At 36.7% G+C, this 26,029-nt stretch overlaps 1 protein-coding gene across 1 annotated transcript in view; it reads right to left on the bottom strand.

Annotated features, from left to right (window-relative positions):
* The window catches only part of CUNH6orf118 (chromosome unknown C6orf118 homolog), a 61,375-nt gene that overhangs the window by 2,436 nt on the left and 32,910 nt on the right, over positions 1 to 26,029 (bottom strand). Inside the window, exons 6-10 of the mRNA XM_027841238.1 lie at positions 22,642 to 22,766; positions 18,527 to 18,585; positions 12,189 to 12,370; positions 9,627 to 9,680; positions 6,814 to 6,875 (exon numbers count right to left, since the gene is read on the bottom strand). Of these exons, the coding sequence (XP_027697039.1) occupies positions 6,814 to 6,875; positions 9,627 to 9,680; positions 12,189 to 12,370; positions 18,527 to 18,585; positions 22,642 to 22,766 (482 nt within the window). The remainder of the gene's footprint in view (positions 1 to 6,813; positions 6,876 to 9,626; positions 9,681 to 12,188; positions 12,371 to 18,526; positions 18,586 to 22,641; positions 22,767 to 26,029) is intronic.

The following is a 26,029-nucleotide window of genomic DNA, read 5'->3' as shown; positions in this document are numbered from 1 at the left end:
GTTACAATACAATACAATACCAATGAAAGGTATTTGCAACAGGACCACTAGGAAAATAACTACAGATTATTCACTGATGGTAACTGAGGACAAAGTGGTAAAGAATGTCTGCAATGAACCTCGTAAGACCTTCCGAATTAATCAACATATAGTCTGATACTTGCTGACGTTAATGCAAAGATTAGAAAAGGCAAGGATGGGAAGAAATAAATAAATACACACAAACGTGTGTGTGTGTGTGTGTGTGTGTGTGTGTGTGTGTGTGTGTATAGAAAAGTATGGCTCAGAAGCAATGAGAGAAACTAAAGATAATATGGAAGTCTCATACCTCTATATTATGAACACTTTTTTTCAGAAAAGGAATTGCTAAATTCCTGAGCACCAAATAACATCAAAAAAGGTGAAACTACATTTTAACAGATTGGAAAAGACTTATTGTTGATATAAAAATTATCTCCAAGTCAGCTGTCTGTGAACAGACAGACCATAAACTCATCAAAGCTAAAATCAGGATTTGTATTAAACCAGAATAGCGATGAGAAAAAGATATATGCAATTTAAAAGATTTAATCCTATATTATCTAAATAAGCTTTTTCTAACATAAAAGGTGAGAAAGGAACAATAACCATTACTACAGTGCCACTTATATCCAAAAGTTAAATCAATGTAAAATGATCACTACAGGGGAACAAAAGAGCCCCAAAGGGCATATTTAGAGCCCCAAAAGGGCACATTTAAAGCCCAGAAAGGGCATTGTTAGTCAGCAAACATTTGACTTACTTGACAAACAGAGAGCTGGATACCAAAGGTAACAACCAGTTAGAGCAAACTCATGTAAAATCTTGTGAAGAAGAATAAAGAATGATTATGAGGAATGCTTAAGAAAAACCTAGCCAGATATCTAACTAAGGAAAGTCATCCCAAGGGCACCCAAGAAGGAAAATAGAAAGACAGTATGCTGGGCTTAAGCAGAAGAAAAATGGTGGGGGGAGTACCAAAAACACATTTTTAACAATTTTATTTCTTTTTTTCCATCAAGGATAATGGAACCACTATACTTGGACCCTAATATCATAGACCTTGAGGTTCTTATAAAAGAGGCAGAAATGGCACTAAAGAGAATGACAGGGAATGCAGCCATATTGGATCAAGTATATAGAGGCAGATAGGTGATGTAATGGATTGAGTGCAAGGCCTGAACTCAGAATAGGTCTGAGTTCAAATCCTGCCTCAGATACTAACTATATGGCCTTACTCACTTAATCACCATTTTGCTTCAGTTTCCTCAGTTGTAAAATGTGGATACTAATAGCACCTGCCTCCTAGTGTTGTTGTGAGGATAAAATGAGAAAATATTTGCATAGCACTTAAAATAGTATCTGGTACACAGTAGGCAAGATATAAAAGCTTTATTATTATTTTTGTTGATTCAGTCATTTCAGTTATGTCTGACTCTTCATGACTTTATTTGGAGTTTTCTTAGCAAAGATCCTGGTAAATCTTTTCTAGGCAATTGGAGCGAGAGTTTAGTTAGCTGTAAAGTGGAAGAAAAGAGAGTTTAATGCCTCTCATTAAAGATCAGTCTCTCGAAGGACAAGGCCCAATCCAAATCAAAGGCCTAAGTCAAGAGAAAAAGGCCACTTGTCAGAGAAAAGAGTAGTGAAGTACACTAGTCCCAGAAGCAGTGGCAAAGGGTGAATTGTTTATTAGGGCCATCCCAGGGAGTAAGTTCCTAGAGATTTTTTGCAAATTCAACCTATAATTCCACATATTTTGCCTTCTACTGAATAAAATTTTTAAAAAGACTAGTTTAATAGTACAAGGAACACTTGGAGTTACCTACTTTGAAGAATGTTGTGTGACAAAAACTTTGAGTTACTTCTATGATGAAATGCACACATATTAAAGTTAAAAGGAGTTGTGGAATAAGCAAAGAAACACTTTGAACAAGAATCACAGGCCTAAATTAGTTAAATGAAAATTAGTTAAATTCCATGTGTCTTACTTAGCAGTCATTTCATCATTCTTTGCTTTGATGGACTTCAGCAATCCATTTAACAATCTCTACCTCTCCTTGTGGACAATTTAGAGAGATATAATTTTATGTGGGTTAGAAGATGACAAGGGGAATATGCCATCCTAATGTAGTACTGATCTTCTCTGATCAGAAGAATCCTAATTAAATGACATCCCCCTGACAAATTGATAGAATTTGCAGGATATAATGAGCAAGTAACAGACCCCAACCTGCTTATGATGTAAAAAGGAATATAAAAATGTTTACATGTTTTACCCCCTTTTTGATGCATGAAAAAGTTCTCCAGAATCAAGGATGCTAGACAAAGGTTTGGTCACACCCTAGTTGTCCTGAAAAAAGAAACATGCCCTAAACAGGAGACAAAGTTATGAGGACTCTAAGCTTAAACAGTTGAGTAAAAAGTCAGCTGTATCCTACATCCAAAGCCTCCAAGAAAAATATGAATTGGTTCCAGGCCATGGAAGAGCTCAAAAAGGATTTTGAGAAGCAAGTAAGAGAAGTAGAGGAAAAACTGAGAGTGATGCCAAAGGAGACCCAAAAAAATACTGAAGAAAATAACACCTTAAAAAAATAGCCTAACCCAAATGGCAAAAGAGGTCCAAAAAGTCAATGAGGAGAAGAATATCCTAAAAAGCAAAATTGGCCAAATGGAAAAGGAAGTCCAAAAGTTTACTGAAGAAAATACTTCCTTAAAAATTAGAATGGAGCAATTGGAAGCTAGTGACTATATGAGAAATCAAGGCACTGTAAAACTAATCCAAAAGAATGAAAAAATAGAAAAGAATGTGAAATATCTCATTGGAAAAACAACTGACCTGGAAAATAGATCCAGGAGAGAGAACTTAAAAAATATTGGACTATCTGAAAGCCATGATCAAAAAAAGAGCCTAGACATATCTTTCAAGAAATTATCCAGGAAAACTGCCCTGATATTTTAGAACCAGAGGGCAAAATAGAAATTGAAAGAATCTACCAATCACCTCCTGAAAGAGATCCCTAAAGGAAAACTCCTAAGAATATTGTAGCCAAATTCCAGAATTCCCAGGTCAAGGAGAAAATATTGCAGGCAGCCAGAAAGAAACAATTCAAGTATTGTGGAAACACGATCAGGATAACACAAGATTTAGCAGCTTCTACATTAAGGGACCAGAGGGCATGGAGTATGATATTCTGGAGGGCAAAGGAGATAGGATTACAACCAAGAATCACCTACCCAGCAAAACTGAGTATAATCCTTCAGGGTAAAAAATAGTCATTCAATGAAATAGGGGACTTTCAAGCATTCCTGAGGAAAAGACCAGAGCTGAATAGAAAATTTGACTTTCCAACACAAGACTCAAGTGAAATATGGAAGAGGTAAATAGGAAAGAAAAAACATAAGAGACTTATTAAGGTTGAACTGCTTACATTCCTGTAGGGAAAGACAATATTTGTAACTCATGAGTCCTTTGTCAGTATTAGGATAGTGGGACGGGAAAAAATTATATGTATGTATAGATAGATAGAGGGCACAGGGTGAGTTGAAGATGAAGGGGTGATATCTGGAAAATAAAATTAAGGGGTGAGAAAGGATTATACTGGGAGAAGGAAAAAGAGAGAAGTAGAATGGGGTAAATTATCTCACATGAAACAAACAAGAAAAGGCTTTTACAGTGGAGGGGAAATGGGGGAAAGTGAGAGGGAATGAGTGAATTTTATTCTCATAGGATTTAGCTTATGGAGGAAATAACATACTCAATGGGGTATGGAAATCTATCTTACAGTACAGGAAAATAAGGGGAGAAAGGGACAAGAGAGCAGGGGGGTGATAGAGTGGAGGGCAGATTGGGGAGGGGATAATGAAAAGCAAACACTTCTGAGGAGGGACAGGATCAAAAGAGAGAATAGAATAAATGGGAGGTAGGATAGGATGAAGGGAAATACACTTAGTTTTTCACAACATGACTGCTATGGAAGTGTTTTGCATGACTACACATCTATAACCTATATCAAGATGCTTGCCTTTTCAATAAGGGGGGGGGAGGGAGGAATGGACAAAATCTGTAACCCAAAGTTTTAAAAACACATGTTAAAAATAAAAAAAAATTTAAAAATTGCTTTAAAGTTTGAGAAGACAGATTTCCTGAACATGTGTTCATTCATAATTTAAATGATATAATGCAATGATGATTAAAAATACTTGTCTTACATTAGAAAAGAAGGGAACCTTTAAAAAAATCTATGATAATCTATCAGATGGATCAAAATAAACATTATACATAATCAAAAAAAAAAGAAGAAGAAGAAGAAAGCCAGCTATAGGAGAATTACCCAGATCTCAAGAAATAACCACTCTTGGGAGGGGAGATTTCTTCCTCCTTACCCCTCCCATCTGCCAGGATATCTTGCAGCACACAGCAAAAATCAGGCCTAGTAAACCAAGGTAGGAGACTGGAGGAGTCTCCTGACTTAACAGCAAAGGCTATGGGCACTTGAGCTAACAATAGGAAAAGGACCAAGGAGTTCAGATGAGGGACTCGTCCAACAGAGATGCTTCTCCCTAGGACAGCAGCAGGAAGGAAAACAGGTCATCAGAGCCTGAAAGTCTCAGAAGCAGTTTTGCTGGCCACATGTCTTCACTATATGTGATCCTCTATTAGCGTTCTTTCTATCCGTACCCAGTCTTCCCACTTACTGTTTATTGTTTATTCCTGTCTATAAAAAGCAACACGGTTTGAATCTCTGCTGGCCTACCCAATGCTTACTGCCTTGGCATGTTGAATAAAATCCTTTTAATTATTTTTTTCATGGGTTTGCCTTATTCATCAGGGCAAAGTCTGAACAAAGATTTCTTTTAACTACTGGATGACCTCAAACTCAACACGCCCCAAATGAAACTCAATGAAACTTTTTCTCCCAAACCTTCCCCTTTTCTGAATTTCCATTTTACTGTCAAAAGTACTACCATTCTCTCAGTTACTCAGACTCAACTGTGACATCATCATTGCCTCCTCACTCTCAATGGCCCCACATCCAATCTGCTGCCAGATCTTGTCTTTTCTGCCTTCCCAACATCTCTCATATATTTAGGTGTCCCCTTCTCTCCAATAACCACCATGACCCTCGTTCAGGACTTCATCACTTCATACTTGGGCTATTCCAATAGCCTTCTAATCATCCTCTTTGACTCAGGTCTCCGCTTTTACTCCAATCCATCCTTCACTCAGAAGCCAAAGTGATTTTCCTAAAGTGCAGGTCTGACCATGTCACCCCTAACTCAATAAACTCTTGTGGCTCCTTATTACCTCCAAGACAAAATATAAAGCCCTCTCTTTGGCATTTAAAGCTCTTCATAACCTGGCCCCATTCTTCCTATTTAGTCTTCTTGCATTTTACCCTCCTCTCTGTACTCTATTACAGCTAGGTACAGCTAGGTGGTACAGTGGATAGAGCACCAAGTCTGGAGTGAAGAAGATCTGAGCTCAAATCCAGCCTCAGACACTTACTAGCTGTGTGACCCTGGGCAAGTCACTTAGCCCTGTTTGCCTCAGTTCCTCATATGTAAAATGGGGACACACTGGAGAAGGAAATGGCAAACCATTCCAGTATAGGTGGACATGATTGAACAACAAATGTACTCTACTCCTCCATCTACAGCTACACTGGCCTACCTACAATTCCTTACTCATGCAACACCCCAACAAACATCTCTGTGTTTTTGTACTAGTTTTCCCTTATGCATAGCAAGCTCTTCCTCCTTCCCTCCCCTCTACCTTTTAATCAAATATCACTTTATTCAGGAGCACATTCTGATTCTCCCCAGACACTAAGAAGGTATTCTACCCTCAGATTATTTTCCATCTACTCTGTATGAATCTTGTATATACTTGATTGTTTAAATGCTTTCTCCCTTATTAGAATGTGAGTAGAATTAGATCATCAGATACTGTTTTTTCCTTTTCTTTCTTTCTTTCTTTCTTTTTTTATTTTTTGTATCTCTAAAACTTCTCAAAGTGTATCTCACAAAGTAAGCATTTTATAAATTCTTTTGGACTAACTACATTAATGATCTCAATGTTTCCAATACCTTATCTATGACATACTAATCAACAGTGAGGTAAACACTCAAAAAGAAGCTATTAAAAGGTAAATATATGCAGATGCCCATCTTGGGATATAAGTTACTAGAGGACAGGAATTGACTATAGATTCATACTTATAATAGACTTTGCTGTTGTTTAGTCATTTCAGTCATATCTGACTCTTTATGACCTCATCTGGGATTTTCTTGGCAGAGATACTAGAATAGTATGCCATTTTCTTCTGCAGTTCATTTTACAGATGCGGAAACTGAGGCAAACAGGGTTAAGTGACTTGCCCAGGGTCACGTAGCTAGTAAGTGTCTGAGCCCAATTTTGAACTCAGGAAGATGAGTCTTCCTGACTCCAGGTCTGGCACTCTATCCACTGTGCCAACTAGTTGCTCATGATAGATTGTAGTGTGGTTTAATTTATTTGATTTTCTTTTTAAAGCTTATAATACTCCATCTCATTTGACCTTTTCCTAACAACTTTATGAGGGAGGTGCATATATTATCACTTCCATTTTACAGATAAGAAATTGAGACCCAGAAAGGTCTTCTACTCACCTACATAGAAATCAAAAACCATAGGAAGGTTTTGAACCTTCGTTGACTCCAAGTGTATTGCTTTTTATTACGGTCTAATTTGATATGAATTGAGCTGTTATAAAAATATATTGCTACCATTGCTTTCCTTAAGTTACTCATACTTACTGCTGGTCTTCCTGGGTTATTTTATACTTGTCAAGGCTTTCCTTGATTCTTAATTCAGAGTCCTACAAAAAGAACCAAAAATAAATAAATGAACCAGTCAATCTCGTATAAAATCAACAATTCAATTCTATCTCTCCTTTTAGAGTAGTTATGCTACCACCTGCTATTACACATTTATATATAAACAAGCACATACATGTTATAAAGGGAAGCATACGCATCAAGTTAATTAGAAACAAAGTTAAGAACACACCTGCTTTCAAATAACTGAAAATTAAAGTGGGTAGCTTATACATTGGGGGATGGCTAAAGAAAATTCGGTTATGATTGCAATGGAATATGATTAGGCCATAAGATATGATGAAAAGGATGGTTTCAGAGAAAACTGAGAAGATTTTTGGATTGATGCAGAATAAAGTGAGAATAACCAGAATAATTTCTACAACAACTATGTAAAGACAAATAACTTTGAAAGACTTAAGAGCTCTGATCAATACAATAACCAACCAGGAGAGAACTGAGGATGAACTAGGATAATCCACTCCCTGACAGAGAGGTAATGACTTCCAAATGCAGAATGATTCACATATTTTTGGAAATGGACAATTTAGACATGGGAATCTGTTTTGCTTGACTATGCAAATTTGTTACAATGGTTTTAGTTTTCATATTTTTTTGGTTTTTTTTGTTTCCTTTTCAATAAAGATAGTGGAAGGGAAGGAAAATAAATGCTTGTCACTGAAAAATTTTAAATCACATTTTAAAAAAGAATACATCCATTAACCTGAGACCAGATGACAATTGTTTAGGACTGAAGTAGTCAGGGTTGGTTCAGACAATACAATTCAATTTCCTTTTTTTTTTTCCCTAGCCACTTTATGCCCTTCTTACCATTGATTTCGATGATTAGGATAGTTATAGAAACTGGGCAAAATCTGATTATGATATTACATATTGTCACTTAATAGTTATATGCTAATGGAAAATTTTTTAATTGTTGAAGGTTTTGACCAGTCTAAATGGAACATTCAATGACAGCACAAATGCCATGCTGGGTCACATTGATTAGGAGCTGCATTTCTCTTGCTCCCCTTACCCCACAATCCAATCAAGTTCCATTTACCTGAGAGCTACAAGTTAGCCATTCTTAGAAACCTTTTTCCTATCTTAAAAGGAAATGCATGAAATTCCAAGGAGTTATGGCTCAGGATTGCCTCAGGTTGTCGAGGTCTTGTTACCAGGCATTGGTTTCTTCTGCTGGCTAGTCCTTCCCTCTCTCTTCTGGTTCTGGTTCGTTTGGTACCTACTTTGTTTTACCTTCTAGTTTTTATGCCCTCCATCTTCTTGGCTGCTTGCCTGGTGTCTGACCTGCTGTTTGTCCTAATTCTCATTATTTATGTGTGTCCTGACTCGGCCTGCTTATTTGGTTTGCCCATGATGGCTCTGTTCCTTCAATGTGTAACCTTGGCTTTCTGCCTCCTACATTGCCCACACACTGGCCTGACAAAAGCAGTGATCCATTAAATATGATCTCATTGTCTCTGGTAAAGGCACCAATGGATGCTGTTAGAGCATTTGGTCACTTTCCGTGACATCAATTTGAAAAGATTAGGGATATAACTTAGCTTCCTTCAATAACCACCTATGGACTATTTCTATAGGCTTCTAACTATTCTCCTTGTGCAACCTCTCCTCTCTCCAGTTCATCCTTCTTATACCACATCATTCCTTCATCAAGAACCTTTCCTGTTATATCAAGAATAAAACTTAAATTTCATATCTTGGAGTTTAAGTCCCTCTAAAACCTGGCTATGACCTACTTTATTCTGTGTGAGCTCAGCTGTTACCAAGACTGCAGAGAAACCTTAAGAAGTATGGACTAAAGTAAAGAAAAAATGATAAAACAAAGAATTCCAGGAAAAATAAGGGAAGATTTATATTAATTTATTCAGAATGGAATATACACAAACAAAAGAATAACATACACAATACCACAATAACACAGACAAAAAGATCACTGAAAGAAGCCAAACTCTGAATAACTGAGGCAAAATGGGCTTTGAGGACAAACAGTAAAACATAACTGCTTCCTTATAACAAAGAGATAGGGGACTACTACGGCAGAATACTGTGTACCTTGTAACACAGAGTCACTGCATTGGTTGTTTTTGTTTAATAGTTCTTCTTTGTTACAAGGGAGGGTCCCAAGCATCAATAAAACACAGAGAAAGACAGACAGACAGACACAGAGACAGAGAGAGTGAAAGGCAGAGACAGAGACAGAGAGGTTAGGCATGGAAAAGCATGCTAAGCCTTTGGAAGATGAGCCATCACTACCCTTCTGATAACTGTTGTACATTTCACTAGAACCTCTGACTCCCTCTGCTTTGAACTCCCAGACCAAATTCCTAGTTTTGATTTCTTAGATGTCTTTATTGGTAACAGTGCCTTGTCTCTTCAATGGTCCCAATGATGTTTCTGGATCAAACTAGACCCCAAACCTGCACCAAAAGCTCCCTGCTGAGGTCACAGCCCACAATCAGAGACCATACCTCCAAGGAGCAGTTTATAATGGCTACAAAATACTTTGCCTGAAAACCTAGAGCCCTTCATCCTGTAAGGACAGTTTTGACTTATTTTCCCCTAAACTGAATTACCATATATTTCTCCAGATTAAAGTTGGAGTAGTTAAAGGCTATTGATTTTAGACAGAGTTCAATGACATATTAGGAAGACAGTTTGTTGATGATATAAAAAAAAGCAGACTCGAGGGGAAACTATCTCAATGTAATACCAAATCCAAAAGAACTCACGATTATTTTTTTCTTTAAAATTGCATTAACCGTCTCCAACTTAATAGCTTCAGTCTGAATGAGAAACGGGAGAAAAAGATTAGATATCTATTTATCAAGAATTCTTAGTTTAGAAAAAACATAGGAAAAAGTCTACATGTCTTAATGTCCCAAATACAGGCAAAAGTGGTATGATATTACTATTATCTTTTAGCCGAATAAATGAATTTCAGCGTTATGCCCTACAGGGCATAAACTTTAAGAAAATATCCCACCACACAACTTGAAAGCTACCTATGACTGATGAAATCTAGAAGTTTAGAGGAGGTGAGTAAAGATGCCTTATATCACCATGGGATCTTTGAGCCAAAAACACATCTATCACAGAGATGTGGGTCTCTTTTATTTTTAAGGGATTCTGAAGACAGAAAATTTCACTGACTCCTTTGGGAACTCAGTCCTATGAATAATAGGCCTCTTTGTGAAAAGAAATTCTCATAACTAATGTGAGTGTCTGATCAAACATATCCAACTCATTTTTCTTTTTCTTTCTCTCTTTGTTGTTGTTGATCAATATGTCCAACTCTTCATGACCCCATTTGGAGCTCTCTTGGCAAAAAGACTGAACAACAAAAATGTCGGGCAGCTAGGTAGCTCAGTGCTGGCCCTGAAGTCAGGAAGACTCATCTTTCTGCATTCACATCTGACCTCAGACACTTACTATATGACCCTGGGCAAGTGACTTAACCCTGTTTGTCTCAGTTTCCTCATATGTTAAAAAAAAGCTAGAGAAGGAAATGGTAAATCATTTCAGTATCTTTGCCAAAAAAGAAAACACACACACACACACACACACACACACATACACACACACACACACACACACACACCCCAAATGGAGTAATGAAGAATCAGATATGACTGAAACAACTGAACAACATTATGAGGCAGGTAGGTGGTGCAGTGGATAGAGTTCTGGACCTGAAGTCAGGAAGACTCATCTTTGTGAGTACAAATATGGCCTCAGATACTTACTAGTTGTGTGACCCTGGGTAAGTCATTTAAACTTGTTTGCGTAAGTTTCCTTACCTGTAAAATGAGCTGAGCCCAGATTTAAACTCACAAAGATGAGTCTTCCTGGCTCCAGGCCCAGCATTCTATCCACTCTGCCACCTAGCTGCCCAATGAAATGGTAGTCCTTGGAAAATAGAGATCCTGTCCATAAGAGTAACCTATTAGAGCTTATGCTAAAAAACATAGCTTCAAAATCACTTCAATCACTTCATGGCTGTGGAGGAGGACTTGAGAGCAGCTAAACTCTTATATAAGAATAATACCTCACATCTTGGCATGGAATTGTACACTTTTAAAATACTTTCTCAGAATCTCAATTCATCTTCATAACAGATCTCTATAGTAGATTGGGCAATTCTGATTATTCTCATTTACAGATATGGAAATTGAGCTTCAAAGATACCAAGTGATGCCTAAAATTAAACATGTAATTTGTGGTATGTTCTAGGAATAGGACCTCAGCACTTCGAAATGGCAGTTTGGGTGATTTCTGCATGACAGTATCCCAAAATTGTCAATGAAAGAGTTAAAGTAATGGCGGAAATATGTCTTTCTATCACAGGAGAGGGTATGCCCACTGCACACATGACAGTGAACCATCTCTTTTCTATCCAGAAGCATATCAAAAGTTTCATTTTGGCATAAAAGATTTGACTCACAAAATGATTGACACGTAGTACATACTTAATAAATATTTGCTGATTAATTGTTTGTTTGTTTTTAGCTTCGTGCTAGAAAATTGTGAAGCTATGGTCTTTGACCCTCAAGTCCATGGCCAGTTGAGAATTATTTAGATTTTCCAGACATTCATTAGTTCAAGAACCAATTCATAGTCTATCAGTCAAAAAGTATCTTTTAAGGATGCAGTATGTTTCAGGCACTAGTATAAATGCTGGGGATATAAAGGAAAGCAAAAAAAAGTCCCTGTCATCAATGAGTTCACATTCTAATGGGGGAGACACTATGTGAATAACCTGGGACATGCAAAGCAGATTTAAATTTATGTATTTTATTAAACAAATAAAGAAAAATACCAGCATGAGTTTAGCAGTCATCCCAGAACAAGGACTACACTTATGACTCCACAGTTATGGAGAGTGATGTAGTGAAAAGAACGTGGTATAGTTGAACTCATCATCATCATCATCATCATCATCACTGATTATTATTATATTTAAGCCTCAATGTGCATGACATTATAGCTGATTCGTTCAAATATAAATCAAATCAGTCAAATAAAAAGTAGGTGAAAGAGAAATTGCCTTAACCAAATTACTTACTGTATCTTCGTTGGTTTAAAAAAAAAAAAGGAAAACAACCGTTAAATGCAGCAAAATCCTGTTGGAACAGGGTTCATATACTTGCCATTGCTCAAAAAATATATATATTTTTAAATTAAATAAAGATTAATTAAATAAAAATAATTAAATTAATTAAATAAAAATTAAATTAATTAAATAAAAATTAATTAAATTAATTAAATAAAAATTAAATAAAGAAATGGCATACCTCTATGCTTTTAATGCTATTCTCAATAATGTTTGCAATTCCAGCGTGAGTCAAGTTGGTCTTGATGTTTTTTTCAAGAGCACAGATGTCATCCCATTTATTAAGAATTTCACATCTCTTTTCTTCAATCTTTTCGGGCAAAGTAAGTATCTTTTCTTCAGTTACTTCACTTTCAGGTGACTCTGAAAATATAAAAGCAGAACATACGATTGTAAAGAAATCACCTTATAGTTCTGTCTTAAAATTTTATTTTCTTTAGTTTAAGTATGCTTTAAAATAATGTCCAGGTATGACTCCAAGCTTTTTGATAGCAAGTAATCTAAACTAGAAAGCAAACATAAAGTAGAGTTGCATGTTTGTTGGAGGTTAGGTTCCAAAGTCAGCAAGCAAGGCAACAATTGTGTATGGTCAAAAATCATCCTTTAAAATCCAATAAATTGGCTATAATGTATGGTAAGCTGTCTTTAAACTGTTGTCTTGAAAAGGTGTTTGGGTCACTTTCAAAGGAAGGCAATTGGAAAAAAAAAAACCAAATAGATCCGAGATGGTTACTACAGTGGGGAAAATGTACATAAATTTTATTCTACACAGTGACCAACAAAGAGTCAAGAAGCAGATATCAGAAAATCAAAGGAAATCTAGCAGGAATCTTCTACCTCATCTGGATGCTAAAAGGCTAGCTAAGTCATCTGTCTCATTAGTTGACATTTTTTTCTGGAAAATTACTTAAGCATAAGGAATGAACTGTCTGTGGATGGGATGAAGGGGAAATTCTAGAATCACACAGCATAGGGAGATACTCAGGGAAGCAAGACAGACTGAGGGAACAGCAGTTTCATTTCTCATTCCAATTGCAGAGAATATTCTCATCGAGTGGAATGCCTGTCCACACTATTTAAAATGTTATTTCTCTGTGTGTGTGTATGTGTGTGTTGTCCTGCTGAGCTCTATAGATGGATTCCTTGAAATGTGTGTGATAGGATGTGCCATGATATTTGATGGAGTGATAATTGCTAAGGAGCTATTCAATTCAAAATGTTCCCTAAACACTGAAGTACCAGACACCTAACTGGAATGGGAGAAGTATGATCCTTTGAGAAGGGAAAAATTACTCCCTTCAGATGAGAAGCAATCACTGGAGATTGAAATAACTGACATGCAGATACCGTGGCTTTAATCTTGGCTCTTTTGTCAGATTATTTCAAAGGAAGAAGAGGAGGAGTTCGAAGAGAAGGATGCTAAAATCTTCTGGGAAATTACTCCAGCAATTCAGTGAAGCTCAGAGCAAAAAAACAACCATAGAACAAACCCTGAGATACGGAGGGAGTTACGGGATGGCATCTATATCTTCAGACTTAGTATTCAAGGTCCCCTACAACATGACACCATTCAACGAGTCTGTCCCATCTCACCTCACTCTCTACTCTTCATCCAAACTGGATTACTCTTAAATCAGGGTTCTTAATCTGAAGTCTATGAATCTTATTTAAAAAAAAAATTGGTAAATGCATTTCAATGCAATTGATTTCCTTTGTAATTTTATTATTTTATATTATGCATTTAAAAACATTATGAGGAGTCAATAGACTTCACTGGACTGGCAAAGGGCTTCATGACTCTTTTGTGACAGTTCTCTGGTGTAAGGGAGTCCCTACTTGGAGGACATAGAACTTTGTTGCAAGCAATAGGCAAAAGGAGAGAGGAAAAAGGAACAGGACATACAGCTCAGACATACACACTGATATAGAGTATAACTCACATAATGGCAGTACTGCATTAAGAAACACAAAGAGACAGGTCCATTCAGCAGGAAATGGGTGCTCAGTGAAAAGATATGTTCCTGCTGGAGGGGAAGGTGTACTCCAAAGTACCGTTTTGAGAATAGGTTTCTTATACTCTGACTTAGGGTGCTCCTCACTGAGCTGGCCAGTTTGTATATCAAGGATCAGGGCACAACTTTATTTTAGGGGTTTGTTATCAGGGAGCAAAACAAGTTTGTGGTAGACAAATATTATTTTGGGGGTTTGCACATCAGAGAGAAAACAAGATGGTGGTAGAATAAATATTATTTGGAGGAGGCAGCTGTACTAACCTTCAAAAAGATTATTGTCAGTATTTTTCCATAAATATGTTCTATAGGCTTACAGTCTCCTTTAAGGGAAGACCATCATGATGGCTTCAAGATCATCAGACTTAATCTTATAACAATGGATTCCATGCATAGATTCTGTCGTGGTGGTTTCAAGAATTAGCCCAGCCATTCTAGAAGGCAATTTTTAACTATATGCAAAAACTTACTAAATTGAGCATACGTATTAACCCAGTAATACCAGTATTAGGCATATATCCCCAAGAGGTAAAAGACATAGGAAAAGAACCCATATATTAAAAAATCTATTAATAGTAACCATTTTGTTTTAGCTAAGAACCAGAAGCAGAGGATGCACATAAATTGGTTGCTGTTTAGTCCTCCAGTAGTGTCCAACTCTTCGTGACCCCATGGACTATATAGCACAGCAGGCCCTTCTATCCTCCACTATCTCCCAAAGTCTGTCTAAGCTCATGTATAGATGGCCAAAATAACATCCATTATGGGGGCAGCTAGGTGGCACAGTGGATAGAGCACTGGCCCTGGAGTCAGGAGGACCTGAGTTCAAATCCAGTCTCAGACCAGATATTTGACACTTACTAGCTGTGTGACCTGGGCAAGTCACTTAACCCCAATTGCCTTGCCAAAAAAAAATAATAACATCCATTATGAATGTGAGCGGAAGTGATGAACAGATTTAAAAGATTAGATCTGGTAGATAGAATGCCTGAAGAACTTTGGACAGAGATTTCCAATATTGTACAGGAGGCAGCAACAAAATAATTCCGAAGAAAAAGAACAAAAAAGCAAAATGGCTGTCTGATAAGAACAAATAGCTGAGGAAAGAAGGTAAGCAAAAGGTAAAGGAGAAAAGAAAAAATATACCAACTAATGTAGAATTCCAGAGAATAGCAAGGATAGATGTTTTCTCAAATGAGCAATGCGAAGAAATAGAAGAAAACCATAGAAGGGAAAAGACAAGAGATCTCTTCAGGAAAATTAAAGATGTCAAGGGAACCTTTCACGTAAAATGGGTATGTTTTTATAAAAGATAAAAATTGTAGGGGCTTAATAGAAGTAAAAGAAATTAAGAAGAGGTGGCAAAAATACACAGAAGAACTATACAAGAAAGATCTTAGCACCACTTATAACCATTGTGACATGGTTACTGATCAAGAGCCAGACATCCTGGAGAATGAAGTTGAGTGAACTTAGGAAGCATTGCCTACAATAAAGCTAGTGGAAATAGAGGAATTCCAGATGAGCTATCTAAAATCCTAGAAGATGATGCTGTTAAACTGCTGCACTCAATATGCCAGCAAATTTGGAAAACTGAAGAGTGATCACTGGATTGGAAGAGATCAGTTTACTTCCCAATCCTAAAGAATGGCAATACTAAAGAATGTTTAGATTACCAAGCAATTATAATCATTTCATATGCCAGCAAGATTATGCTTAAGATTCTATAAGCTAGGCTTCTGCAATACGTGAACCAAGAAATACCAGAAGAGTAAACTGGTTGTTAAAGAAGCAGAGAAACTAGAGACCAAATTGCCAGCATTTACTGAATTATGGAGAAAGCAAGGAAATTCCAGAAGGAAAAAAAACACCTACTACTTTCCTCAAATTAAGTCTGAATTTTGCTCATGATCTGAGACACAGTCAACTCCAGGTTTTGTTTTAACTGACTATGTAGGGCATCTCCACATTTGACTACAAAGTATATAATCAATCTGATTTCAATATTGACCATCTGGTGATGTTCATGTATTTTGGGTTGTTGAAAAAAAGCGTTTGTTATGATCAATGAGTTATCTTGACAAAACTCTATCAGTCTCTGCGTTGCTTCTTTTTGTACTCCAATGCTAAACTTGCCTATTATTCCAATCATCTTTTGATTCCTTGCTTTAGCATTCCAATCCCCTATGATGACTGTTGATATCTCTGTGTGTGTGTGTGTGTGTGTGTGTGTGTGTGTGTGTGTGTGTGTGTGATTTCTAGAAGCTGTTGTAGGTCTTCATAGAATTGATCAATTTTGGCCTATGGCCAAAATGATTAGAGCATAGATTTGTATTACTGTGATGTTGAACAATTTGCCTTAGATTCAAATAGATACCATTCTGTTATTTTTGTGATTATACCTCAGTACTGCTTTTCTCATCCTTTTATTGACTATGAGAGCTACACAATTTCTTCTAAGGGATTCCTGCCCATGATAGTATAAGTAATGATCACCTGAATTAAATTCACCCATTCCCATACATTTAAATTCACTAAGAGCCAAGATGTTGATATTTAATCTTTCCATCTCCTATTTGACTAGATCCAATTTACTTTGGTTCATCCCAGATTCCTATGCAATATTGATCTTTACAACTTTGGACTTTCCTTTGGTTATCAGACACATCTTCAACTGAGCTTCCTTTCAACTTTCACTCAGCTGCTTCATTCTTTCTGGACCTATTTGTAGTTGTCTTCTGTTTTTCCCTATAGCATGTTGGACACCATCCGACCTGAGGGACTCATCTTCCAGTGTCATATCTTTTATCATTTTAATGTTTTCCATGGGGTTTTCTTGGCAAAGATCCTGGAGTGGTTTACCATTTTCTTCCCCAGTGAATCACCTTTTGTCAGAACTCTCCACTATGAACTGTCTATTTTGGGTAACCCTGTATGGCATAGCTCATAGTTTCATTGAGTTATTCAAGATCCTCCACAGTGACAAAGCAGTTATCCAAGACAGGCACATAAATTGGGGAAATTGCTAAATATATTATGGAATATGAAGGCAATAGCATAATATTGCACCATGAGAAATGAAAAGAATAGAGTTATAGTTACACAGGAAAAGAACTAGGAAAATAAAATGATATAAGGATAGCTATATTAAAAAGAAAAATAACTTTGAAAGACTTAAGAATTCTGGGTGACTGAGAAGTAGTAGAGCCCCTGACAGCAAAAGGGAAGTCTGAGAAAGGGGAAGGTTGTAGGATAAAAATAATGAGTTCTGTTTGGGATATGTTGAATATGAGGTGCCTATAGGTCATCCAGTTGGTGATAGATGACTGAAGTTTCAGAGACTATGACGGATTGGGATTCATCTGCATAGAGTTGACAAATGAACACAATTAATTTGATGAGATTACTCCATGAGATAGTATAGGGGTTAAAAAAAAATTAGGAGGGAGTGCTAGATAAAGCTTTGAGGGATGAGCATGGTTAATGGGCATGGCATAGATGAGGAACATGCAAAGGAAGACTGAGAAGAAGCAGTTAGATAAAAGGATAGCTGAGAGATATTTGTGTCATAAAATATTAGACAGGATAGCATAGGGGTGGGGAACCAGCTACCTTGAGGTCACATGTGGCCCTTTAGGTTCTCGATCCAAACTTCACATTGGATTCAGTCAAAGGGCCACACTTGAGGACCTAGAGGGCCATACGTGGCCTCAAGGCCACAGGGTCCCCACACCTAGGATAGCAAAACCAGGAGGCAAAGTTAAGCAATTGTGTCAAAAGCTGCACTGAGGTCAAGAAGGATGAGGTCTGAAAAAAGGCTATTGCATTTGTCTGATTAAGAGATCATTGGTAACTTCATAGAAGGTAGTTTCAAATGAACGATGAGACTGAAAGCAAGAACGTAGAGTAATTAGAAGTGTGAGAAAAAGATGAAGAGGAAACATGGAGTGTAGACAGCTTTCTCATGGACATTAGCCATGAAAGGGAGAGAGATAGATGATAGCCAGATGCAATGATAGGAGAAAGGGGTAGTGTTTTGAGAATGTAGGAGACATTAAGTTGTCTATAGGTCCCTGGGAAACCCATTCTCCAACTTCCATCAGTCATCCATGCTGAGACGGCTAGATGGTACACTGCATAGAATACTGGGCCTGGAGTCAGGAAGATCTGAATTCAAATACAGCCTAAGACATTCACTAGCTATGTGCCCCCGGGAAAAGTCACTTAAGCTCTGCCTGCCTCGGTTTACTCAACTGTAAAATGGGGGCAACAAGAGCATCTACTTTCCAGAGGTGTTGCGAGGATAAAGTAAGATAATAGTTGGAAAGCATTTAGAACCGTGCCTTGCACATAGGAAGTGATTAATTAAAGCATCTTCCCTTCCTTCCCTTTCAAATGGTTAAAAACTTTCATAGAGGGCCTTAAGGCTTAATAGTATGTCTAAAGTTGTTTTGTATATATACTTTTTGTCACAGAAAAATGTCAGTAGATCAGTCATACAATTACTTGCCTGATTTAGCACTAGGAATCTTGCTAAGCAACTCTTCTATTTCCAATTCACTTCGGAGTCTGTAAATACAGAAAAGAGTGAATAATAATTTGGATCACTACTATGTGTTTTCCACTCTATACTTTGTGTCCTAATAACCATGGTAAAATAAGAAGTTTTTTTTTTCATAACTACTGTTTTTAACTTTTCAAAATTAGCCAGGCACTTTGGCTCCTATGCTAAAATAATAACAATTTGACATAAAAATAAAGAGAATAAAACACTGGAAAATATAATCAAGTATATACTCCACTAGTTAAAAGAGATGGTCTTTTAAAGTAAGAATAAGTTCCTTTAATTTTCAGTTCATCAATATGGTAAGCAACTAGCTGGTTAAGGAAATGAAGTCAAATAATATTATTTGGGATTCTACAGAAATAAATAGTATTCCGGCTACAGTTCTCATGAACCTAAAAAGGGCTGATAAGAATATACTATTTTTAAAGTCTTGGAAATATTATCAAAATGGTTTTAAACTAAAATGGAAGGGGGAAGGAGGAAACTGCACATGGATATCCATCAAGAGAGTAGTTACAGCTTAGGAAGAAGAGTAGAGGCAAAAACTCAAAAACTAGCAAAAAACAAATTCTTTGAAAGTGTTCAGATCCAGCTCTTTTTGTGGTGAAAAGAATTGGAAGTCAAGGGGATGTCCATCAATTGGGGAATGTCTAAGCAAGTTGTGGCATTTGGTTGTAATGGAATATTCTTGTGCTATAAGAAATGACAAGCAGGATGATTCCAGAAAAACTGAGAAAGGCATGAACTGATGCAAAGTGAAGTGAACAGAACCAGAAGAACATTGCATATAGTAACAGCACTATTGTACAATTATCAATTGTGAATGACATAGCTATTCTCAGCAATATGATGATCCAAGACATTTCCAAAGGAGTCATGATGAAAAATTCTATATGTCTCCAGAGAACGAACTGATGGAGTCTGAACACAGATAGAAGTATAATATTTTTCACTTTATTTTTTCATGCTTTTTTTGGTCTATGTTTTCTTTCACAATATGACTAATATGAAAATATGTTTTGCATAATTGCCCATATATAACCTATATCAAATTGCTTACAATCTTAGGGAGAGGCAAGAGGAAGGAGGGAGAGAGATAATTTGAAACTAAAAAAAATATTTTAAATGAATGTTAAAAATCATTTTCACATGTAATTGGAAGAAATAAGACATTATTTTTTTTAAAAAAAAGAAAGTGCTCAGAGGCTCCATGGTCTCAGTTGTTGACAAAAAGTACACAATATATGGGTAACAAGGAAGGTGAACTAGAGATCATGATGCAAGGACTTTAATTTGGCCTTATCACTGAGACTTTGTTAGATGAGATCAATGATTGAAACATAACTCTAATTAGGCATGACTACTTTTTTTTTACAAAACAATAGTATACCTATAAGGAGAAATAAAGTATAATTGTATATTAAGATGCTCTACTCATGTGACAAAACCTGGGAAACAGAGAAGAAAAGTGTGGTGAACAGCATTTGGTTAAAGATCAAAGAAGGAAGAAGCAGAAGGGATATTGTTATTAGAGCAAACTAACAGACCACCCTGACAGAAAGAGGAAATAGATGAAGAGTTTAGGAAAGTGATCATAAGTCTCACAAAAAAAAGTACAATATAGTAGAGAAGGAAGACTCCCGTTTACACATCTACTGGAACTCTCAATTTTCCCAAAACTCGACTTGTTATAAATACGACTTTATCCTTCAAACAATAATGAAATTAACAGGGGGGCCACTGTATTCTGGATCTGATTCCCTTAAATAATGAAGAATTGGTTGCTAGGGATGAAATAATAGCAATCTCAGGAAAAAGTGACTACTCCTTAGAAACTACGATGAAGAATAAATGCTTTTTGAAGGAAGGGAGGAATTAATTAATGAGGACAAGAAATCTCACAGTAGTCTGACATGCATGTTGGATTTGAAGAGGACAGATTTTGAATTGTTCAGAGAAAGATTAGAATCTCATGGACTAAAATTTCTACAAAGGAAGTCACCCCAGGAAGAATGGGGAGTTCTCAAAAATGAAATTTTGAAATCACAAAGAAAAATACTTCTAATGAAGAGGGGGAAGTGGTAGTTGCCTAAAGAGATCAAATGGTTACATAGGAACTCATCATCCAATTTTGATTTTGCAATGATAGGAAATGAAAGCAAGGGCAAAGAAAGGAGGATAAATACAAATATGTGGCCTAGTCCTGTACAAATAGTTTCAGGAGTACTAAAGCTCAGAATGAGCAATGGCTCACAAGGAAAACTAAAAACCACAAAAAGTGGGGGTTTTCTTGGGGAAGGTATATTAGGGAAAAAAAGAGGATTAAAGAATAGTTGGTCCCTGGAGTAGGTTAGACAATGATAAATGACAACAGAGAAGTCAAAGCTGCTAAATATTTATTTTGCTTCTCTTTTTCTTTGCCAATGAGAATGATCATTTGACTAGGAAGAACAGAACAAAAATGGCTAACAAGGAATGGATCCTGAAGATAAGAAATTGTTATCAAGGAAAGTATTATCTACCTTTGTTGAGTTCAAGTCACTTGTCCATCAATTAATCCATCAATCAATAGGCATGTATATTAAGTACCTACTATGTGCCAAGCACTGTGCTAGGTATCTGAGATATAAATGTAAGAAATGAAACAGGAACTTACCACATATAAGATAAACTCTATCTTAGAATTTTGTGGTGAAGAAAAAAGTAGATGATACTTGAAACAATTCCTAAAAGTACTGCATGACTGAAGAACAGCAAATGTGTCCCTGTTTTTTAAAATGAAGAGACAGCAATCTATAAGCAAGAGAACTCAACTTCATTTCTTGGCAAAATTTTAGAACCTGATATTAAAGGAATGGTTAGTGAATGTCTAGTAAAAGAAGTGGATCCCAAAGAAATAAGAGAGCTTTATCAAGGACAGGTTATGCTACACTAAGCTTATTTCCTTTTTTGACAGGTTATTATTAAACCAGTAGATCTGGAAAATACTATAAATATAATTTACCAGTATTGCAGCAAAGCAGTTGACAACACTATTGTTTTAAAAATACATAGGGAGAGATGTAGACTAGACAATAGTACCGTTAGATGGAATTGGAACTAGGTGAGCAGCCTGACTCAAAGACTTGGCACTCACAGTCTGATGTGGACTTGGAAGAAAGTCTCTTGTGGTGTGCCTAGGGAATCTTTACTTGGCCCAGTGCTATTTAAACTTTCTGTTTATGCCTTGGATAAGAATGTAGATGGCATGTTTTTCAGATTTGTAGATAACATAAAGCAAGAATAGAGAGTTAGTATGCTTCATGACAGAGGCCTGTTAAGTAATTATTCTGACAGCCCTAAACACCAGAACAAATCTAATCAGATTATATTTAATAAAGATATGTACAAAGTCTTACATTTGGGTTAAAAAAAAATGAAGTCCATGATGAGAGGGTCTTGACTAGATAGGAGGCTTTTTTTTAAAAAAGGTCTAAGTGTTTTTAATGGACTTTAAGCTCAACACGAGTCAACAATGTAACATGGCGTCCAAGAAACCTAAAGAAATTTTAGACTATGTTTATTGAGGTGTTGTGTGCAAGACAAAAGAGTATTTTATTTTCCTTACCCTTTTATAAAATCAGCAACACTCTATCCCTCTCCTTTGCCAAAGACAACGGGCTAAATTTATATGATTTTGTAAAAGAGATTTTTGTCTGTTTTAATGGGGTTATCTCCATTTATATTGGATACAAGGTAAGAAAGGATTATGATATCCATTGGTATTAGTTTACAAATAGTAACCTTTCAAAAAAGAGCCAAAAAGTACTACCAACTATGTCCTCAGGGAGAATGCAGCCAATATATCAATTGACTCTTCTCCTGAATCTGGAACTAGTGATTGCCCAGATTGAGCTCCCAAAATTAAGAGGAAGTCCAAGTTATATGAGTAATGGCTTGGTGAAGAGGCCGTAGGAGGTTAGTAATAGAGTTGATAGATTTGAACTTAATCCTACCAAATATATTTTTAAAATAATATGTTATATAAAGAATAAAATGTTAAATATTATGACACTCACTCTTCATTTCTCTCTAAAGCTCCTTTGGCCACCTTCACGAGCCTCTTTACTTCATCTCTGGCTTCTTCTATGTCTGAAGACATGGCAGTTCTCTTTTCTATGCCCCTTACTTGAGCAAGTAAAGTCTTGTAGTGTAGTCACAAAGAGGAGTGAAATAAGACATAAGAGCACATGAGAAATTGCATAATAATTAAATTTCATTCTTTATTCAAGATGTGCCATGGTTTTTCTAGAATTCTAGTGCCATATGCTTACTGAAATATTTAGAGGTAGGAAGTGTTGTTGTTTTTTTTAAAACGTTAAGTGCAATGGTGCAATGGGAAGGATTTGTAGTCAGGGGACTCAGATTAAAATTAAGTGACCTTGAGCAAGTCATTTAATTTCAGTTGAGTAGGAGTCAGTTTCCTTGTCTATAAAATGATGGGGTTGGACTAGATGAACTCTGAGTTCCCTTCCATTTCTAAATCTAGGATCCTAAATGTTTTTCTTCCAGAGACTTTGAAAGTTGTGATTTTTTTTCCCTAAAAAGTATTAGAAAAATCTGAATATTTTGCATTAAGTTTTGCTTATGTGTATTAACGAAATAATTAAGATAAAAGGTCTTCATTGACTACCCAGACTTGGGCATCCCTAGATAATTTCTAAAAGTAATAGAAGTTTTGATTTGTTTTGTTTTGTTTTTTCACATAAAACAATGGACAGTGTCACATCACTTCCATATATTAAGGACAAGCAATATGACATGCCTCTGACTCTAGGGAGTCCTGAAAAGGAAAGAGCTGTTCTGTGCCTCTTTTAATAGTGAAAATGACCATGGCAACCCAACTTTGGAGTATGGATCACATCAATAAGCTTTATTGTTCTTATAAGCCATGGCAGAGAATGATAAGTTGATTAACAGCTTTACTTCATCAGTCAAGTGCTATCTGAATAGCTATAGATAGAGAGGTAGGAGAGCTATTTCCTGGCCTTAGAGGGAAAAGAGGAAGGCAACTTGGTCAGTTAGTCAGTCAATAAACATTTAAGTGTCAAATAAGTGCTAGGCACCTGCTAAGAGGTAGAGATACAAAGAAACATAACCCATGCTCTCAAGGGGCTCACGGCTGAACAGAGGAGACAACATGCAAACAACTATGTACAAACAAGCTATCTGCCGGATAATTGGAGATAATCAACAGAGGGAAGCCACCTAGAATTAAAAAGACCAGCACAACATGGGAGCAGGTGAAGAACAAAAACAGACCAAGGAGGTGGGGGGAAAGGATATGGATGTTCATTTTCCATTGAACGAGAGGCCATTTTAAATATGAAGTCAGTTATGCCAACAAAGAGTAGCTATAGGGCCTCTCTCTTGTTATGTCCATGCTTCTTTGCTTGTTGATCCTAGCCCTTTCCAGAGGCTGGCTAAGAAAGCATATCTGACCAGTTACAGAGCTTCAATATCAAAGAACCTTTTCAGAAGCCAGGAGGAAGCATTTTAAATGACATCAATTTGAATCATGCTGGACTACTCAACAGTGATAAGAATGCTTAAAAATGAATATCTGATATAGAACAAAGCAAAAGAAATTAGTTTGCATTCAAAATAGCATATCGTGCAAAGGTAAACACTCTACTTCATGTATAACAAATGATATTTTAAGAGACACTGCCTTTAAATCCTATCTTCTATCTATGATGTTAAAGCTGAATGCAGTAATAAAAATTCCATAAAGCAATGCATTACTGAAAGAATGATAATTATATGAGGATAGGGATAGGGACCAGACAGCTAGGTAGTACAGTGGATAAAGCACAAGCACAAGTCAGGAAGACTTGAGTTCAAATTTGGCCTCAGACACTTACTACTGTGTGTCCCTGGGAAAGTCACTTAACTCTGCTTCAGTTTCCTCATTTGTAAAATGAGCTGGAGAAGGAAACGGCAAACCACTCCAGAGAAAACTCTAAATCGGGTCATAAAGAGTGGGCAGGAGTGAAACAGCTGAATAGGGACAGGAACTAGAACTGGGATTTCACTGGTGTGAGGAAACCTGTGGGTAAGGAAACTCCCTCTAGCAATACAGGTAGGTACCTTGTTTGCAGTTTGTAATCAAATAGCCACCTAGAGCACTGAGAGATTGGAATAACTTGCTTAGGTTTCCACAGTGACTGTCACAAAGGCAGAATCTGAACCCAAGTTTTCCTGGCTTCAAGGCTAGTTCTCTATCTAATAGGCCACACTGCCTAACCGAGACATAACTAAGGTAGTCATAATCTTAGTGATAATACCTCAAACAGTTCATAGGATCATAGGTTCATAGCTTTTGGTACAGCTAAGTGGCACACTGGATGGAGCATTGGACTTGGAATTAAGGAGCCCTGAGTTCAAATATGGCCTCAGACTCTCACTAGCTGTGTGACCCTGGTGAAGTTACTTAACTTCTACTTTCTTTTCTTAGTGGCCTCATCCATAGAAAGGGGATGATAATACATCAGCTAACTCCAAAAGTTGTTGTAAGGATAAAATAGTAGAACATTTGTAAAGCAATCTGCAAACCTTAAATAGCTCTATGAATGCTAGCTATTATTATTTTGAGCTCAGAGGGATACTAGAGTGCATCTAATCCAATACTTTCATTTTACGGATAAAGAAACTGAAGACTGAATGGGTGAAGTGTCTCCCCACAGTTACATTGTTAGTAAGCAGAAGAATGGGGGTAACTCAGATTGTCTGGCTCCAAATCCAATCTTCTTAACAAGTTTTTGTTCAGGGTTTTTGTTTGTTTGTTTGTTTCACAGATGTGCTAGAACAGATGGGAATAGAAGCACTAAAGATTATACCAGTTGGAATTTAAGATGGAGATCATTAAAATATTTGTTCTTCTGGCTTACAACGCAAGTGACACAGTAGCACCTTAGCAAATCATGAAGGATGAAGGCCTACCCACTAGGTCTGTGTGCATGCCACGGCCTAAAACTGCTTTTTAATGGCATCATAAATGTGGACACTCAGTGATAGATTACAGAAGAACAAAACGATTTGTAGAATATGTCAAGGGTACCAGAAATCATAGAATCTCAGAGTCGGAAAGGACTTCAAAGGCCATATTGTTCAACCAATACCTGAAAAAAAAATCCTCTCCATAGTTGTGTTGACCTCCTGACTTCTCTGCAGCATCACACACTAATAGCCACCCTTCTTATTCTGGCGTCCCTGTCTTCTCTGGATGTATGTGACATTGCTCTCTTCTGGTACCCCATTACCACTCCTTTTCAGTTTCCTTTGTCGGAGCATCAAAGTCCTGGCCCCTAATTGTGGGTATACCTTAATATCCTATCTTGGGACAATTTCTCTTCTATCTTCATACTCTTTCAAGGTTATTTCATCACCTCTAAGCAGATAACTCCC

This window comes from Vombatus ursinus, unplaced genomic scaffold, assembly GCF_900497805.2.
Source record: "Vombatus ursinus unplaced genomic scaffold, bare-nosed wombat genome assembly UNPS02014857.1, whole genome shotgun sequence".
Classification (NCBI taxonomy): Eukaryota; Metazoa; Chordata; class Mammalia; order Diprotodontia; family Vombatidae; genus Vombatus; species Vombatus ursinus.
This window is presented reverse-complemented; position numbering and strand designations above follow the sequence as displayed.